This window comes from Oryzias melastigma, linkage group LG7 (genome assembly GCF_002922805.2).
Source record: "Oryzias melastigma strain HK-1 linkage group LG7, ASM292280v2, whole genome shotgun sequence".
NCBI lineage: Eukaryota > Metazoa > Chordata > Actinopteri > Beloniformes > Adrianichthyidae > Oryzias > Oryzias melastigma.
This window is the reverse complement of record NC_050518.1, coordinates 32,465,012-32,484,848: the sequence shown is the minus strand read 5'-3', so window position 1 is coordinate 32,484,848 and position 19,837 is coordinate 32,465,012. Positions and strand designations below refer to the sequence as shown.

General features: G+C 44.4%; 1 protein-coding gene across 1 annotated transcript in view; it reads right to left on the bottom strand.

The window, feature by feature from the left end:
* Positions 1-19,837, bottom strand: part of plxna3 (plexin A3) — a 106,606-nt gene that overhangs the window by 68,908 nt on the left and 17,861 nt on the right. Inside the window, exons 2-6 of the mRNA XM_024263860.2 lie at positions 10,416-10,856; positions 10,069-10,259; positions 7,794-8,341; positions 7,542-7,706; positions 2,323-2,505 (exon numbers count right to left, since the gene is read on the bottom strand). Coding sequence (XP_024119628.1) covers positions 2,323-2,505; positions 7,542-7,706; positions 7,794-8,341; positions 10,069-10,259; positions 10,416-10,714 — 1,386 coding nt within the window. The 5' untranslated portion in view covers positions 10,715-10,856. The remainder of the gene's footprint in view (positions 1-2,322; positions 2,506-7,541; positions 7,707-7,793; positions 8,342-10,068; positions 10,260-10,415; positions 10,857-19,837) is intronic.

The following is a 19,837-nucleotide window of genomic DNA, read 5'->3' as shown; positions in this document are numbered from 1 at the left end:
GGGGGGGGTGCTCCTCAAAAGGAAGGCTTCAGCCCCCCCACCTCTGGTTTACATTCACATATCGGAGATCAGCTTCATTCTAGAGGGGTTTATGCATTCGTGGAGCGTTTATAATGTACTTTGAAAGTGTAAAATGAAAATATTGACAGAGTTTTGGTGTATCGATGTTCTTGTAGCTTTTACCTCATTGTAGAAAACACGTATACAGAAAATTAGGCTTAAAGCTGCATTTCGGAGTATTTCTTTATTCAAATTGTGGTGAATCCGGAGCAGATGGAAAACAAAAAAAGTTTGTAAGAGTGACACACAGTCAGCGGCTAAAGCTGCCTGCATCCATTCTGGTGCATCAACTTACAGACAAACAGATCCAAGAACGTCTTTGTTGTCCTCGTCTAAACTGCACAGCTGGATAGCTCTAATACTGTTTACCACTTTGTTGTCCCGATAATGTTAGTTTGGGATTCTGTGGGGCTGTAAGCTAGCAGAAGAGAGTGTAAACAGATGGGTGATGGGAAGAGGGAGCGGGCTTGCACTGTGCCAACAGTCCGCCCACGACTCAGAACAGAGTTTCTGGTGAATTACTGACAAAAAAGCTAAAACAGCCTAATCATTATTAAAACCATATTTTGAAAGCAGATCAAAGATCTGGGAGAGAAACTTCTTCATTTAGAGACGAGCTCCACTGTAATGGGATTTTATCTGTTGTGTTTCTTTCTCTTTTCATTGTTTACATGTTTTGTTACGACGGTTGCATTTAGTGTATAACCTGCAGCTGTTTTGTAACGTCTGGCTGCAGGTTTTGTAGGGGGGGGGGGTTGGAATCCAGTGGGAGGGAAACTGTCTGAAGGTGGAGATCCGACATGAAACCGACCATGAATAGAACCGGATCAACACACTTTTAGGTCTGCGTAAAGGTTAAGAGGCGGTTTGGGTCGGTCCTCTTACCCTTTCATTAAATAGTACTATTCCAACAGTACTAGTACTATAAAAACTATTTTATTTGGTCAAGATAAAACATGTTTGATATAAAACTGAGAAAAGCAGGAAACATTATCAATACATGTGATCTTTGTATTAAAAATGAACAGAAAATCGGTTTCATCTTAAAAAAATGACAGAAATCAGATGAATTAATCAATACAGAAACCTGGAAATGCAGTGATTCAAATCCAGGTTTTTTAGCAGAGGAACATTCATGTTTAATGTCATGATGAAGAAAGACGTCTTAAACACAGAGAGATCCGGTTAATGGATCACAGGTAAAGCCTGAACTGCCCTTACTGGTCTTTATCTATGGGCGTGCTGCAGCGACAGGTGGTGGTGAACGTTTAAACACCATGTTAGAGGTAGGTAAGGCTCAAGCAGGAACGTCAGGCTGATTTATCATAAGTGTGTAACCTGCATTATCCTCACTAAAACTACACAATACACCGATCACACACGATGATGGTACGTTCCAGGTCCATGACATCCCTCAGGTGGTCACAGGAGCATCAAGGGAACTGCTGGACACTCCTACACTGTTCTCTGATGCAGCAGCTCCACGGCCCGGAAGACCCAAAACCCACAGCACCCGTAAGGGTCAACCCCCCCGCCTGCTAAAGCATAAACAGCATCTGCAGTCTGGAGCAACAGAACCAGGAAATGAGGTTCTAAACCCACCAGAACCCAACACAGACAAACAGAAAGAGGAAATGATGAGGAGCATCAACCTCAGGACCAGAACATGAACCCAAACAAGCTGGTCAGAACCGGATCGTATGGGCTCAGTAGTGCTGGGGGATAGAGAAGTGTCTATCGTGACGTTTCTCTTGTATCACTTTTATTTGTTTATTTTTATTGCCGAAATGTTGTGCAAAAATGTGTTTTCCTACTAAGAAAATGGAAACTGTTGTTAAATTTAGTTTTTTTTTTCTTATTTGTGACGATACTGTTACATGTTACTTAAAGTCAGAGAAAAGTCAGTTTTGACATGTTTGTCCATTTATATCAAGAATAACTGAAAATATACTTTATCGGGGTATATCTTGATATATATCGTTATTGTGCTAAAAAATAACTTATACAGTGATATATGTCGTTGTCATGATTTCAAATATTGTATATGGTGATACACAAGTTTCTCCATATCGCCCAGCACTGCTAGACAGGAAGAATCTTTGACAGTTTTTCTCCCTGAACAAAGCAGCAGCTCTAAAAATAAGTGATCATTTTTCCCTCCATTCTTTCTTGCTTCACTTCCCTCCTTCCTTTCTCACAACCCGCCGGAAACTCACACCTCCGAACCGCCACACATCATCTGTACCCCCCCTCAAACCCTACCTTCTTCAGCTGGCCGCTCCGGGTCCCCACAAACACCACGGTGTGCTCCCCGTAGGTGTAGGCAGCCACGGCGCCCATGCCCTCGGTCCGGTCCTCGTAGAGCGGGAAGCCCTCGATGACCCGCAGGCCTCCGAGGGGCTGGTTCAGCACCAGCCCGCAGAAGTCGTCTCCAATCTGGTGGGGCTGCAGAAGGATGAGAGGGTGTTGGTGAAGAAAAAACTCTGGGTTTCTTTTTCTTGTAACACTACTCTTTAAAATTACAAATATTTCTGTTTCCCCAACAGAGGGCCACAACTGTGAGGATCATGCGTTTGTGGAACGCTCATACAACCATCTGTACCAGCGGTCTCAAACTCACTTTACTTTGGAGCCACTGAGGACAGAGTCTGGCTGAGGCTGGGCCGTACGGGGGTCCATTTGTGCCAAACACGTGTTTGTGCGTCCATTGTCTGTATCTTTGGTCCATTGTCTACTGAACAACTTTATTGAAGGTTTGTTCATATGTACTACTAAGAAACATCTACGTATGTAACCCCACACAGCACTGGCTGCACGTGCTGAAAAAAGGAAAAGTATGGAAGTCAATTATGTGGTCTTGTGGGGGGGGGTGTCAGGTTCCCTTCTCTAAAAGTTTCCCTGCTTCAAACCCAGTCAAAGCCACGCCCCCAAGAGCTTCATACCCCACAGTGATTGGTTGGAGTGTCAGCTCTGCACACAGAAATGTAAGTGACGTTCATACAAAACTCACCGGCTGTATCAACATTAAACGTTCATATTAAAGTGGAAGCCACAAAGTATTGTCCTGGGGGCCGCAGATGGCCCGCGGGCCGCCTGTTTGAGACCCTGATCTAGATCTTTCATGAGAAGTCACGCAGAGGCAAAATTATGACAACTTCCCTCCACTAGTGACTTAATCTGACAGCACAGAATACCCAGAATCCTTCAGTGCAGAGCTTGATCTCTGGAAGATGATCCAAAAACGATCTCTGCTCCGGAACGTTTTCAGATCCGTTCCAAACACACGCATCATCTCAGTGTTCATGTGCGTCTCCGCTGGAAGGTAACCGTTCTCCTATCACGACGGTCAGCAGGAAACCATTTCCCCTGAACCCTCCCGCTCTGAAGCGGGCCTCGTCAGCGCCGCTCCAGTGGACTTTCCCTCACTGAGAGTTTGGCTCTGTTAGGAAACAGGTTATTAAAGGCGCCTCTCCCTCAGAGGTCGGCCAACACCCCCTCATCAGCGGGTGAAAGGCCTCCGTGCCTCACAGCGGCTGAACAGAGCCAGCCTCTGAAATGCTGAAGCAGCCTCTGTAAATCACAGCCTTTCTTCTGCCGTCAGGCTTCAGGGTGAAGGGCAGCTTCACAGAAACCACGGACGTTTCTGTGAAGCTGCTCCTGATGCATCAGAAACAGAACAGAGTGATGTGGACCGAATGTAAACATCAGAAACTCCTGTTTCATCTCAGCTTCAGAGGCAGAACGCCGCGACAAAAGAAACCAAAACGCAAACCGTCTGCGTTTAAAAATCATTTACACAGTTGTTTGCTTTTTCCCAGAAGGCTTTTGTTTTTAATTATGTCCTTTTGTGAATCAAAAGTAAGAAGCTGCAGTAAAAATGCAAATGAGCGAGCGCCTGCAGACTGATGATCAGCTGACTGACAGGAAGCATGGCCCCAACAACAGAGCTGTCAGCTGGAACAATGGAACCCCTTCAAGAAGAAAGATGGTTTCAAACAACACGCTAATCCACGTTTGTCAGCTGACTCTGACATCTGCAGCAGAAGCCAACAAACCGTGGAGTCAGGGCAGGAAGGGAACACCACCAGAAATAAACGAGAGGACTGGCATTCTGCAGAGCGGGCTTTAACTACTGCGATGATGTGTGTCAGCTGGAGGAGCTGCAGAAACTGGAACGTGAACGAATCTGCAGGATCGTTAGAGGACTTCAAAAACAGAACCGGAGCGAATCACCTGTTGAGTTTTCTGCTGCAAACTGCAGAGTTCAGCTGAATAATTCAGGACAGAGCTGCACTATTCTCAGTCCGTGCACGCTCAGCGTGGTCAAAGAACTTCAGTGTGAGTCATCTGCACGTCATTCCTTCAGGCACCGGTGTGGTCGGCTGCAGAGCTGAAGGCGGAGCCTGACTAAAACACGTGTGTTCTGTTCTCTCCCCGTCACTCGTGTGGATCGGAATCATCTGATAAGGAAAGTTTCTGCAGAGCTCAAACAGACGGGGGTTTATCTGCAGGAAAACACAACGGCGTTTCATGACAGACTCAGGTGGGGAGAAGGTTTCCTGACTTCACTGCCGGGTTTTACTGCACTCAGTCTGGCCTGATCTGAGCCACATGAGACCGACCCAAAAGCAACACCTCACAGCCACACAATGGTGTGTTTCAACCAGGGGGGGGGATCCCTGAAGAAGATGAACGAGTAAGATCCCGTTTGAATGATGGATATTCTAACCATCATTCTCATTCCACCTCTTAGGGTCAGATCTGTTTCATTTTTCTCCTTTTTAATCTAGAATCCGGTGTGGGGATCAGACGGAAAGCTTCAGCGCCTCTTTGAGCCGGTTTAGCTTTTCCTCTTCATCCTCAAAGCTTCTTCTTTTTCTGACATTTACTTTCAGGGAAAAATCCCCCTTTATTTGATCCGTTTTCTAGGAAACACGGAGTCAGCTTCCATGTGGATGATCCCGTCATAAAAGAACTCCTGACAGATTAGGGAAAGTAAAGGCAGGATCATTCAGAAGCCTGGGATGCTGCTGAAAAACCAAGATGTCCCACCTGGAACTGTACCAGTCCCCTCCCATTACAAGGCCCATACCACGAAAAACCAACTTTCTGAGCTTTTAATTGTATTCTATATTCATTCCTCACTATAAAGATCAGTTCACACATCCCTGAGTAATCCTCTAAGAATCTGCACTCTCAGCACCAGCCAGGAAAACGAGCAGGTCCTCATAATCTGACGTCATAGAGTGAGACGGCCCCCTCCAGGAAGAGTCCACTCTGATAGCTCCGCCCCCAGACTAACACCAACACCCGATTTCTCCACAGAGCTAGAGATAATCAGCAAAGAACTTTCATTTTAGATGCAGAATACTGTATATCTTCCAGTTGTGCTTTCTTCAATAAATTCCAGCTCAAAGAGGCGTTTGTTGCTTTGGACGCGGGGCTCCTATAAGAGCCCTCTTTCTTAACTCACAACTGCGATACATGCTTTCTAATGCTGCGTCTGCCATTGTCCTTGACACACATGTGCAGTAGTGCTAATTCAGGTCAGCAGTGATGTCACAGGAAGTTCTAGGAAATCTCGTGTAATGAAGGAAAGAAGCTGAATGATTCATAAAATATTGTCCTAATTGTCTCTATTTCTAGTTAGCATGTGGTTAGGTGTGTGTTTTACATCCAGTTTACACATGACCCGACTAGTCAACAAATCAAAAAAGTGATCAGTGATTAGTCGACTATTAAAATAATCTTTGTGGGAGCCCTAATGCAAAAAATGTCTAAATTTATCCAAAAAAAGAGAAAAAGGTGAAAATTGTTATCTTGCAGAAGAGTTTTTTGCACTTAAGTTAACATCTGCAGAGACCAGTGTACATTCGATCATTAATGGTTTCTTCTCATCGCCTGTTAGTGAGCTTTGAGTTTGTGACATAAATCTGTCCAGTTCTTTTGAACTGAGCTGTCATCATTGTCACACGGCTTATGAGGAGAACGCACATGCGTGCATATAATAGGCGCGGTCCTAAACGTGTTAAATGTGTTTTCCACGTTTGACACGTCCCCTGGTGGAGGCGTGAGCATCACAGACAGCCCCACAAACGAACAATTTGCTTTTCTGACCCTAACCATAACCGTAATCCTAACCTTAACCAGGAACGACGTCATTTAGAAAAGAGCCGGAGGATTTCTGACCACGTGATCAAAACAAAACCCAAAAAGCCATTTTCCCGAGCCGCCGTTATTGAAGCTTTTTACATCCGCGGTCTCGTGGTCGAGGCGTGGAAAGAGGCGGACGGTTGCAATAAACTCACTCCTGATTGGCGACAGTACTTCCTGTAGATTCCATGACTCAGCTATGACTCAGACCAATCGCTGGAGATTGTTTGCAAATGGCGGTATCTGTTTCAGGAAGTGACGGTGAAAGCGGCGGCCTATAGGAGAGGAAGTAATGCATTTCCAATGGGGGACCTCAGTGCTCGATCTGTCCATTGTTTTTACGGTCTATGATCCTACCCCATTAACACACCTAAGCACACTAATTTGTTTTTTGTGGATTGTGGATAAACCCCTAAAAATTTGATCATGTTTGAATTGAATTTAATGCTAGTTTTTGGGGGCCATCTTTTCGGTCACACAGAAATTGTGGTTCCCGTACCATGAGTGTTCTGTCAGACTGTGGTCCCCTCAATGGGATAAAAACACTCACATACACACACACACTCCCTGTGGTCTCTGATAAAAGAAGGAGGTCAGACCTGAAAATAAGCTCCACCCCCTGCCTTCCTCTTTTCTTTCAACTGTTAATGGAAAAGCTCACACACACATGCAGACACACACAGACCCCCCCCCCCCCCATACACACACGCAGACACGCTGACTGTTGGGTAATTTCTCATCACTTTCTTCCGCTCACGGCTGTGACTGGATGGCTGGTTGGTCGGCTGGTTGCCACGGGCAACCCCAACTCCAGATCCAATCCCGTCCCCTGCCCTCAGATCCAGGCCGGGCCAGAGACTTGACTCCTGGCGGGTTTCCCTGCTGGGTTGCCATGGTTACGACTGCAGGCCGTTACCGTCATGAATAAGAACATCATCTACCCCCGACCTGGAGTAACCCCACTGCAGAGACGAGCTCTCTGACTCTGGACTCTGGATGGTTCTCGTCTCCCTGAAAGGAAGCCGTTTACTCCAGCGCGGTCCGGGCGGGTAGAGGGGGACCGGGTTCTGTTAGAGCCTGGAGGGCTGGGTTTGGGTAAAGAGTGTGAAATCCTCTGAAACGATGTGAACATGACTGCGGCGTTGTAGCCTGGGGGGGCAGCCCGCGGCCCTGTGGCGCCGATCCAGAGCGAGAGAGAGACGGGCTCCGTCTGATGAGTGCAGGATGATTCAGAACATGATGATACTGGAATCTGACGGTAACCAGGGTTCAGGTCTGCATAGACAGGACTCGGTCGGGTTCTGGGGAGGCGGTGTGGGGTAACTTACGGTGGGGATGCAGTTCAGCTCTCTGTTGAGTAACCATGGTAACGAGAGCTTTCCCTCTCCTCTGTAGCAGGAGTGGATCTTTTCTCTGATGGCCAGGTTGATGTTGTAGAGCGTGAAGAGGCAGAGGACCGTCTCTCTGGGCGGGTTTGAGCGGTTCTTCTGACCCTGCACGAACACAGAACCACAACCAGAGTGTGAGCATCACAGCTGCAGCCTTCAGGCGGGAACACCAGAAAGAAATGAATCTGGGACCTGGGAGAAGACGACGAACAGGATGTCGTCATCTTCAGACAGTCCGAGCGCCTGGGCCAGCCGCCGCCCCGGTTTCTGCTTGTAGGCGGCCTGAACCAGACGGTACTCGACGCCGTCTTTGGTGCAGCCCAGAGGAAACTCCACGTAGGAGTAAAACAGCGTGTCGTTGGAGCACATCCTCACAATCTTGGAGGTGAAGAACTTCTCCCCGCCGGCATCCATCTGCGTCAGCTGCGTGTCCAGCTGCAGCGTCAGGAAGTAGACGTACGTGCGACTGGAGAACCCGTAAATGTAGTAAATGTCAAAGGCTGGATAGAGTGACAGAGTGTCCGACGGGATCTTGATCTGGGAGGACACAAACTCGTCTTGGTAAACCAGAGAGAACATGTCCACGTTCTCCTCGTCAGCCACCAGCTTCCTGCTGGACAGCGTGGGGAAATACTCCGACTTTCCGTCGATGGCGGCGCCGATGAAGAGCCGACTGCTGCCCTTCACCGGCTTCTTCTTTGCAGGGTCAGTGATCCAGTCATCTTCATCCACAACCACTCCTGCAGAGGAAGAAGAGGGTCAGTTTACTGGAGGAAACAAAAAAGTCTATCTTTAGGTGCAAACAAACACTCCAGAGAAATTCAACAAAACTTAACTGTCCTGGAATCAAACCTATCTTGATCAGAAGCTTCTAGATCAGTCAGTGAAAGTTCTCAAAGCGCCAAATCTTCTTCATCATAGCATGCAGTTCTGTGGACTTGTGATTGAAAGCACAGCGAATGGTGGCTTTGGGGGTCCGGAACTAACCGCTAAATCTGGACATGACTCCATGACTCCACACCTACAGCCAAAACTGAACCATGTAGCCCAGAAAACCTCACCGCAGAGGTTCTCAGAAGAAAGGAAGAATGGAGCTTATGTAGAGGTCTAACGGATCACAAAACTCACGGTTGGGACTGTGTCACGGCTGTAGGGTCAAGGTTCAGATCAGTAATAAGTTACAAAAACAACAGGACAAACAAGAAGATAAAACCCTGAAATTACATTTTATTTTAAAAAGCTTTAAAAATAGATTTGTGTAAACATAAATGAAGTATTTCAAAGTATAAATATACACTCATATCTGTAAACATTGAACATAAACAAATATGTGAAAACATGTCGTTTCTGATGACATTTGCATGTCTGGAGACCAAATCTACAGAAACTTTCATTAATTAATACATCAATAATTAATTGTAGTATTTAAACTAACTGTGGGAACATTTAAATATTTCAAATAATGATTATAATCCGTAGTACATGTGCAGGTGAGTTGTGCTCCTCCCACACGCGGCGGGAGCTTCTGTTTAACAGACTTTTAGATAAAAAAGCAACTTTGACTCATGTTAAAACAAAGATGGTGTACAGCACATGAATTTGACGACAATTGAATTTGGTGTGGACAGACGATTCATTTTAATAACTGAATAATTCAATAATCATCCGCGATCCGTTACACCCCTCAGCTTATGTGAAGAGGAACTGGCAGATCCACCAAACTATGAATCTGATCAGAGGTCACATAACTCAACGTTTTAACTTCTCTCTAAAAATGGGTTTAATCCTGATTGTTTTTACCTGATCGTAAGTTTAAATCAACATTTGACTTTTTAAGGCATCGGTAGCTTTTTAAAATATGTGGATGCTTTATTTCTACACTGATGCCAGGAAACATTTGACGAAGTCTTCAGCTGGTGACCTGGAGGGTCAAATCAGGATCAGCCAAAAATAGACATTGTAACAGAAAAAAGAAAATAAAAAAATATATATTTTTTTTAATTTGAAAAAAAATACTGAAAATTTGCAATAAATCTTGAAAATGTGAAAAAAAATACTGAAGACTTGAATAAAAAGACTATAAATGTAAAAATGACCACTTGAAAAAAATGTATCCATTAGTAACAGCTGCTGTTTTGAATTTGAATGTATTTTTTTCTGAATCTTCACTTTCAGTCCTCAGTTTACAGTTTCAGTTCTGAAATTCGAGTTTTCACTGCTGAGCCTAATTTTACAGGGGGGCGGGGCTTTGAGCTCATTGGCTATCCAAAAATGCATCCCATGAAATGAACGCTCGTTTCTCGTAAATGCTAACCGGTTGAGAGCTGGTGACTCACTGGCTCACGATAATCTTTGACATATTCATACATGAGGTCGAGCTGCCGTCTTTCTGAATGACTTCTGACCGGATCTTAGATATTCTCTCTACTTCTAAAACGTAGCCCCTCCTCCCTCACTCATCACCCACCTGCCATCCCATCAGCCTCTCTGGCTCCTGAGAGGTAGTGCTCCTTGCGGTGATGCGGCTCCCCCAGTTTGAAGAGGTCCTCCAGTCTGAGGAACTGACAGACTCCCTGCCAGATGGAGCCGCAGGCCACCAGTCTGTTCCCGGTGTAATCCACCAGCAACAGCTTGTTCACGTTGTCTGAATTCACCAGTCTGTGGGGGAGACGGACACATGAGAAAGCAGCCATGACAGGCGGAGGCGGGAACAGGTGAAAGGTACGGCTCAAGACAGGAAGTGGCCTCAACCTTAACAGGAAGTTACCAAAACAGTCTGAGGTGTGTGGAAGTAACAGAAGGGCGAGGACCAACCCGTGTGCGCAGTGCCTCATGCTGGGAGGGGGGTAGCACATGGCGTTGTCCTCCACAGGTCCGGTCACATGACTCTTCAGCTCCGTCAGGTTGGGGGACAGCTTTATCACACGGTTGACGGCGCCGACAAACACCTCACCTGTCCAGCGGTGGATGGTCAGGTGGGTGAGGGAGGTGTTAAAGACTCTGTACACCGCCCTGCCCGACCCTGAGGAGGGGGGGGCAGCGGGGGCAGACAGGAGGGGGTGAGGGGGGAGGAGGGAGAGGAGAATGAAGAGGAGCAGAGGACAGGAAAGCATGGCGGAGAGAAAGAGAGAAAAACAGAAGAGGAGAGGAAGTGGGGGGAGGAGTGGAGGAGGGGAGGAGGAGGAGGAGGAGGAGGAGGAGGAGGGGCGGGAGCTGCTTCAGGTCTGATGAAGAGTCGGCTTCAGGTGGACATGACTGCAGAGGGAGAAGGAGAAAGAGACATTCAGAGACGTCAGTTTCAGCACAGACAGAAACTGCACGGAGCTTCTGGAGTTTTCTGCAGGCAGATCAGATCAGATCACATCAGATCAGATCTGATCAGATCAGATCAGATCAGAAACGGGAAGAATTTAGATTCAATGGAGAGGAAACAACCGAGGTCTACCGTCTCTTTAACTCGTAGGACACAACATCTGGGATTACCAAGAAGAACGGCAGATTTGAACTAATGTAGATTAATGCAGAACCTGGACTGAAACCAGATTAACGCGGACAAAACTCAGATTAACACGAGCAGAACAGAGATTAAGGCAATCAATTCATATCAATGCAGCTAGAGCTCAGATTAATGCAGAACTCAGATGAATGCAGATCTCAGATGAATGCAGATCTCAGATTAATGCAGAACTCAGATTAATGCAAATAGAGCTTCAATTTAAACAGACAAATCTTGGATTAGGGGATTACATGGCTCAGATTAATGCAGATCTCAGATTAATGCAGCTAGAGCTCATATTAAGGCAGATAGAGCTCAGATTAATCCAGATGTCAGATTATTGCAGAACTCAGATTAATGCAAATAGAGCTTCAATTTACACAGACAAATCTTGGATTAGGGGATTACATGGCTCAGATTAACATTAACAGATCCCATATTAAAGCAGACTGATTTGAGATGAACACAAACAGAGCTCAGATTAAAGCATAAATTACCAAGACTGATGCAGGCTGAGCCCAGATTAACACAGACAGAGGTCAGATTAACGTAAACAGAGCGCAAAAGAACAGAAGCAGAGCTCAGATTACAGCAGAAGCTTCAGCTTTAAATGTTGAAGTGGAACCACATGAAGCCTTAGAGCGTAGATAACGGCTTTCCTACCACAGCAGAGACATTCATAACAACTGTAACCTTGACACACAGAAACACAAAGAGGCAGTGAAAGATCAGCACATTACTTAATTAGCCTGCTGAGCTGGGGAGGGCGGGAGCAGCGAGGTCAACAGATGGACCCCCTGTGTGTCGGCGTGTGCACCGGCAGACAGCTGGCCAGACACGAGACACCCGGAAGACTTTCTCTGACCGGACTGCGGTTTCTGCGGCGCATCCATCACCTCGCTCTGCACGTGTTTTACTGGGACCGCAGCAGGGAGGACGTTTGTTCTGAGACTAATGTCCTCAGACAGCCGGGACACCCAGATCGGATTTACAGGTTCAACTGGAGCAGATTTGGGCCACTTTGGGCTCAGTTAGAACCCTGATCTGCACCACTGAAGCCCAAAACTCTGGTAAAGTGTAGAGTCATCTTCACCTGAAAGCTCTCCAGGACTGTTAGAAAAGCTTTGTAGGAGCCGCTCTAATGAAAACCCCAAATCTGAGAGACTGGAGCTGCAGTTACCGTCAGCTCTGCTGTCAGATCAGAAGGAGATCTTTCACCTCCAGTCTTAAGTCATCATGAAAGCTGCACTTCATTATCAGAAGGAATCACATTTGACGAGAGGACTTTGTGCTGCTTTTATGAAACTCCGTCTCCAACACTTAACAGCATCTTAATGTCTCTACAAGTTCAAATCAAACGGCTCTCATGGAGCATCATCAGTCTTCACTCCATCACTGAAAATAAATTATCTGGTAGCAGAAACATCCTCCCTGCTGGAAGACCAGCAGCAGATTCTCCAAACCTTTCTCATGCGAACCAGAGGAGACAACCTACTTCACAAAAGCCTGGATTGATTAGATTCCGATTTTTGTCTTCAACTCAATTTTGAGTTTACACATTTAGACACATTTGTTTAGAAATACATTAATAATCTAGATATGTTTAGAATCTATTTATATTAATCTGATCCAGTTCACAAACTGATAAATGTATCAGTGAAATAATGAGATTGTTAATATCATACAGAGATACAGTGATTCTCTAAAGGAGAAGTTCTAACTAAAATGTTCAGATCATTAACATGGTAAACATTGTTCTGCTTCTCCTGGAGGACGTTTCAGTTTGGCCACTAGGTGGCGATTCCACTATAGCATTACACCTTATTCCAGAAGAAGAAAATATGAGCAAAAACCATTTTAAACCACAAATGGTTTCTTTAAAAATATTCCCTTAAAAGAGTTTGGAAAATTCAGATAAAGATTTAATTTAGTCATCAATGTATGTTTAGGTCGACTTAGCGTTAGCATTAGCCGTCCTATGGGAAATTCCATTAAATGTTAGCATCAAGCTAGCGGACTTTAGCTTAATGTGCTAAATCAATTTATATTTTTATGAATTGTTAAGCTTAAATCGATTCAAATCGATTAATCGATTTTATCAACCCAGCCCTGGAAGTCACATTCAGCAATGGTGGTGCATCTGACCACCTGTACACCTGTACACACCTGTACACACCTGTACACACCTGTACACACTGTACACATCTGTACACACTGTACACACCTGTACACACTGTACACATCTGTACACACTGTACACATCTGTACACACTGTACACACCTGTACACACCTGTACACACTATACACATCTGTACACACCTGTACACACCTGTACACACCTGTACACATAAAACAGTCCCTTCTTTCATTGCTGAACCTCCAGAATCAACACGCTGACCCCCCAGTCTTCATTGTGTGAGTATTCCATCTCGCCGGCGCCACCCTCAAAGCCATCGAACACCAGCTGTTTCTGACAGGGTCTCAACGACCCCCCGGTTACCCACAGCTCCCCCTCAGCTCTTATCTCCGAGCATCTCTGGATCCGACCTCCCTGCAGCCGCTCTCACCAGGAAGCCGCGGCACAATGAGTCTTTGTTGAGTGGTTTTCTGAGCCTGAGATTCGCACAGAGCCTCTGTCAGAGGCAGAGGGGTGATGGGAGGGTCAAGCGGGTGGGGGTGGGGGGTGATGCATTATGAAGGGTGGAGCGGGGAATTTATGAGTCCCTAGTGGGCAGTGATGCAGCAGCTGGGTGGAGCCTGTGAACCAGTAATTCGTTGAAGTTCCTGAATGGAATTGTAAAGCTGTGAATTCTTCTCAAAGAAACGTTTCAGAGAAACTTCCGTCACAAACTGCTTCTGTCGAGTTTTACCACCAAAACTAAACCCGCTCTGCAGCCCTTTCTGATTCCAGAGAAAACACTAGCCATGCGCAGTACTACAGTAAAACACACATATCCTGGAGTAGTAACAAGTATTCGACCAGCAGGCCTCAGAACCTGAGCAGAGGTGTTCCTCATGGCATGGTGTCAGGACCTCTTGTTGATTTCAGATCAAAATCAACACAGTGTCATGTTTGGATTATCCAATCCAGTCTCTAAACTACAGCATGACAGTCCAGGCCTTTACGTTATTCCTGGACATTTTCTGGACATTTTCACTAATTCAATTCAAATCTGATTTTTGAGTCAGTAAATAAGAAAAGGCACAACCATCTATTCTAAATTTTGAGGGGAAATCTGTCGTGTAATCATCAAAAACTCCCTAACAACATCATTATTAAAGATGAGACTTGGACTAGTTCAGGAGTCCACAACCAAAGAGCCATTGGAGTGGATTTCTTACTGACCACAACCCAGGAGGAGGAGCCACAGAGTCTGACTTCACCCTTTAGAAAAATAAAAACACTGATTTGCATCTACGTTAATGTTACTATTATCATGTATATACATAAACTGTTGTTTTTGGCATAAATAAAACATGCACCTAAATAGAAAATACTATTTCTTTTAAATGAAAGTCTTCCTTTCAAAATAAAAGACCCCATGTCACACATCATCATCTCAATGCAGCAAATGTGGAAGTAGGTAGTTTAGTGTCAACAGTGATTAAAAACAGTTTATTTTATTAGCTACGGTCTATCTCTATCTGAAATATGTACATCGCACTGATCAAAATTAAATCAGAGCAAATGAAATGACTTACTGTATTTTTTGAACGATTAGACACACTTAAAATCCTGTTGTATATTCTGGTGTGCCTCAATTATTGTAGTGTTTTTATTCTATATTAACCAGAGTCACAATGAAGGGTCAAGGAGCCACATGTAGCTCTGGAGCTGCAGGTTTCAGACCCCTGGACTAGTTTAATGAGACAAAATGGACGAGAGGAAAGGTGACAGTTCCCCCAAAAAGAAACAGACAGAAAAAGTATTGAGCCCTGCTAGATCTAGCTCTGAGATTCACAATGACCTGTTGTGATAAATGCTAAAAAGTCCAATCCATATATTTTGATTTGCAAATTCAAGGTTTGATTGGATTCCTGATTTTTCCTTTTTCCTCCGTCCATTGCTAACCAGTTTCCCTTTTGAACATTTTCACATACCTACTGACGGTCACTGACCGACTGAGGAGCCCAGAACCACTTCTGTTTGGGATCTACGGTGGAACTTTCACGGATGAAACTGAGTTTTTACATTAAAGATTAACTGATGAGCAGCTTTGTGTTGGAATATGACAAAATAAATTTGATTCTCAAAGCGAACCGTTTCAAGGGTTTTTATTGGGCATACGGTCCAAAAAACTCACTAATTATTTCTACATAACTAAGTTTATGAATTAACACCAAAAACTATAAAATAAACTTTATATAGTCTTTTTTTATTACTACTGACATTAAACTACCAATTACAACATTTGCTGCAGTTAGATGATCCCATGTCTTTTATTTTGAAAGAAAGTCATGTCAAAAGTTGTAACCTATTTAATATCTAGAAAGAAAATATTTTTCTTTTATATGTTTTCTTCATGCACAAAAACACAATATTTTATTGACATTTATCAAAATAGTAAAAATAACTTAAATAAAAAGGAATGTCTTATTTTGTAAGACTTTTTGTGGCTCTGCTGAGTTTTGGTTGGTGAGAAATCGACCCGATTGGCTCTTTAAATGTTGAAGGTTGCAGACCCCTGTTCTAACGATCACACTGTCGTTTCATGGAGGAACTCTAGAAAGTTGTTGCAAACCCCTCAGTGTCCGACACCAGAGTGCAGAATCTCCTCTCCACATTTGACCCGTCTGTCTCCTCGGACGGTGGAGTTACAATAAGAAACCATCTGTTGGTTATATCCTCAATCCAAACCTTAGTCCTCTGGTTTCTCAGTTTAAAGCAGTGGGTCTCATTTTGGGGCATATTTTACAGCTCAGCAGTTAGATCATACCCAGATCCGTTTGAGCCCAACGTTTCGCCCTTTTGGCAGCTGTGATGGTGTCCACCGTCTCTCTGACTACTGACTTCAGAACAGAACGTGGAGCTGTGAGCCGTCACGAATAGTTGGAGTAATCACTGCACTACTTTACCTGCATGTGTGTCATCTGTGCCCTGATGGTAGATAGAGTCTATGAGTGGAGTCAGAGACTTCTGGTCAACAAGTGTGATCCCAGATCCTTTAATTTGACACAATCATGAATTTGAATCCATGATCTCCCAATCTCAAGTCAGAAACTTCACCACAAAAACCCCAAGCTGGGTTGTTTAAACCTCTTCTTTACACATTAGTTACCAATAACAGAGTTGAGTTTGTAGGAAAAAATGACTTGAGATTATTAATGGAAGAGATAAAGCAGAGTTATGAATCCAAATACCATCATATTTTTAGACAGAAACGTTTTGACTGAACTCTCCATTCAAGGTCAGAATACTGCTGAGCTCTGAAGCTCATTCATGTTGTCTCTTTGTATTTAAATAGTAAATGAAACAGAAACTGAAGTTCATTTACAGCCTGGTTCACAGAAGAAGAAGCACGAGTCGAGAGGATGGACGAGGTTCGACTTGTGTTTTTTCAATAACTAAACCTTTAATACATAACACAAAGTCCAAACTAATTTTAAAATTGAAGCTGGAATTTTACTTTAGGCTTTTTCAGTTCAAAAACAGAGCAAGAAGCTGGTTCAGTTACAACGTTATTCCACTGGAGGATCAAAGTTCCTTCAGTCAGGAGGAAAGCCAACATCCAGACCTTTTCCTGAACCAGTCATTAGTGGAGTGACCCGCAGAATGTCTGAGTTCACTGGAAAGACTCTGTCAGCAGTGGATCCAGTTCAGAACATCCCAGAAGTTCTGTTAGAACAGCAGACTTCTCTGCACTGTCACCTGCAGACTCTGCACACGCTCATCATTTGTTTGTATGTTGGTGCTGATTTATGCAGATTTACTGCCTGAGTTCTTCCTGATGTGTTTCTACTCCACAGTTTACTGTCATTCTCAGGAATACACGTTAAAGGTGTTATTATTGCTGTCCTGCTGGTTCTTCCCCACCTGAGTATCTATGTCAGAGTGGACGATGGTCTGAACCTCACCAACAATGAAACCTTAAGAGATTCACTCCAAAGACAATCATGTTTTTGGTGTTTCCAACATTTTCTAGTAGCGTTTTCTCATGATAGAGAACATATTAAGAAAATTATTAAAACTGCATTTCTGAGTTTTTCTTTTTAAAAAAAATACAATTGGAAAAAGCTTGTAGCTTTGATGAGGAGCTACAGTCAGCAGCTACAAGCTCCAAGCTCCGCCCCATTCTGATGCATTCACGTATAGACAAACAGATCCATGAACGTCTCAGTTTTCCTCGTCTGAGCTGGAATCTGGATCAGAACTCTACGACTAGAAGAGAGTGTCAACAGATGGATGACGGGAAAAGGAGGCAGGCTTACGCTGCGCCAAGGAGGCGAATTTCTACTGAACTCCTGCCGCTCTGCAGAAACTATGTCCTGGAAAACAACACAGAGTTTTATAACTTAAGCTAAAAAGTCATAATCCTAATTAGAGTCACTGAGAACACTGAAAAAATGAAAGAAGATCGCAGTGAGACTTTTTAATCTGTAGTCAGAGCTGAACTGTAAGGGTGGCTGAAATAGAGACAGATGTTCTCCTGCTCGGCCTTCTCTGACAGCGATGACTGTTCTCTCATGCAAAAGAGATTGGAAATCTCAAGGGAACTCTGCTGGTTAAAGAAAAGATGAAAAATAAATGAAATAAAATCAAGTTTAAGAAGATAATCTGGGTTAAATTGAGGAGTTCAGTCTGTAGCAGCTGCTGTCCCTCACTACAGTCAGACCTGAGAGGAGGATGACTGATGTGTTTGAGGACATCCAAGCTAGTGTATTAGTGTCCAATCAAACACACTGGTAGAAAGTTTAACTAAATAGTCTCAGAGCAACATTCTTCAACGGGTCTCGTATGTGCTGAGGTTCATGGCAGAAAAGCTTTCCGTTTCCTCACTGAAAACCGCATTCACATTCAAGGGAACCCGTCGGAGTTCAGGTGAGCTTTCAACGGGACGACACCAAACCACGACCAACACGTCAGTGTAAACACGCTTTAACATGAACAGGAGCTGGAAACATTCTGTTCTCTAGAACCTGCAGGCAAACACGGGCTCTGCTGCAGAACCCGTGTTTGGGAGGGGCGGAGGGAAAACGTGGGGCGGGTCTTCCTGATGAACGACAGGTGAAGGTCACAACAACAGAGTTCATGAGCCCACGGTTCAGCAGCTACAGTCTGAAGCACAGGAATCAAGATTCAAGTCAACTATGACAGCTCCATGAACTCACTCAAAGCTGTCAAAGCAGCTCAAAAGGAGAATTCATTTCCTGTGTCTGTGACTGCCCAACATATTCTCACTCCCGTCACATGATGACGTCTGGTTAAGGCCACTTCCACGTCACTTTTTGATGTTTTGAACGTCTCCAACTTGATGACTTTCAGCATACTGGCTGTCCCCAACCTCTGAGCCGCGAACCAGAACCGTCCAATACCGGGAAACGTAGCGCACTTGTACCCAAACCCGGTGCCAGTACCCTAATCCTAACCCGAACCAGTACCAGACATGAACCAGTACCAGGTTAAGGTTAGGGTACTGGACACGCCCTAAGGACCAGTGCGCATCCGGTACCGCATCTTGAGGGTTGAGGACCCTTGACTTTACGAGAACACCGAGCACGTCAAAAAACGACGAGTTAGGGACACGCAAAATGTCAAAAAAGGACGTGGAGGGTCCTCAACCAAACGTCAATAAGTGACGACTTGAGGATGAGAATCTGTTGGACCGTCTGAATGTAAACGATGTTTAGAGATCCTCCAGACAAAAATAGACTTTTTCAGTTATCCTACACACTTTGGGACCTCTGTCCCAAAGTGTTTTGGGACAGAGGCTTTTTCTTGATTGCTTACAATTTTGTCCAAACATATTTTAATGTGGGGTTTTTATTGTTTGTTTTTGTTCTATACATACTCTGGGTCTCGCTGGGCCAGTACTAAACTGGTTCAGAACGTACTTAGAAAACAGGAAATATTTTGTGTCAATTAGTGACTTCACTTCTGAGCCAATAGAAATTACATGTGGAGTGCCCCAAGGCTCCATCCTGGGACCACTTTTTTTTAACATCTACATGCTCCCACTGGCCCAGGTTATAAAGAACAACAACATTAGTTACCATAGCTATGCAGATGACACACAGATATATATTAGACTGACACCAGGAGACCGAGGCCCTGTACAGGCTCTTGGTAAATGAGGACATTAATGACTGCATGTGTCACAACTTACTTCAATTAAACATAAACTGAGGTTATTGTCTTTGGGGCTAAAGAAAAAAGGTTGGACGTCACTACAGAGCTTCAATCTATTCAACTAAAAACTACCAACCAGGCCAGAAACTTGGGTGTAGTGATAGACACAGACCTAAATTTTGATAAACACATTAAGGCAGTCACTAAATCAGCCTATTATCATCTCAAAAATATCTCAAGGATTAAAGATCTGATGTCTAAGCAGGACCTGGAGAAACTAGTGCATGCTTTCATCTTTAGTCGACTTGATTACTGTAACAGTGTTTTTACAGGACTACCAAAAAAATCCATCAGGAAACTGCAGCTTATTCAGAACTCTGCTGCTCGGGTTCTCACAAGGACCAAGAAAGTAGACCACATCAGTCCAGTTCTGAGGTCTTTACACTGGTTAC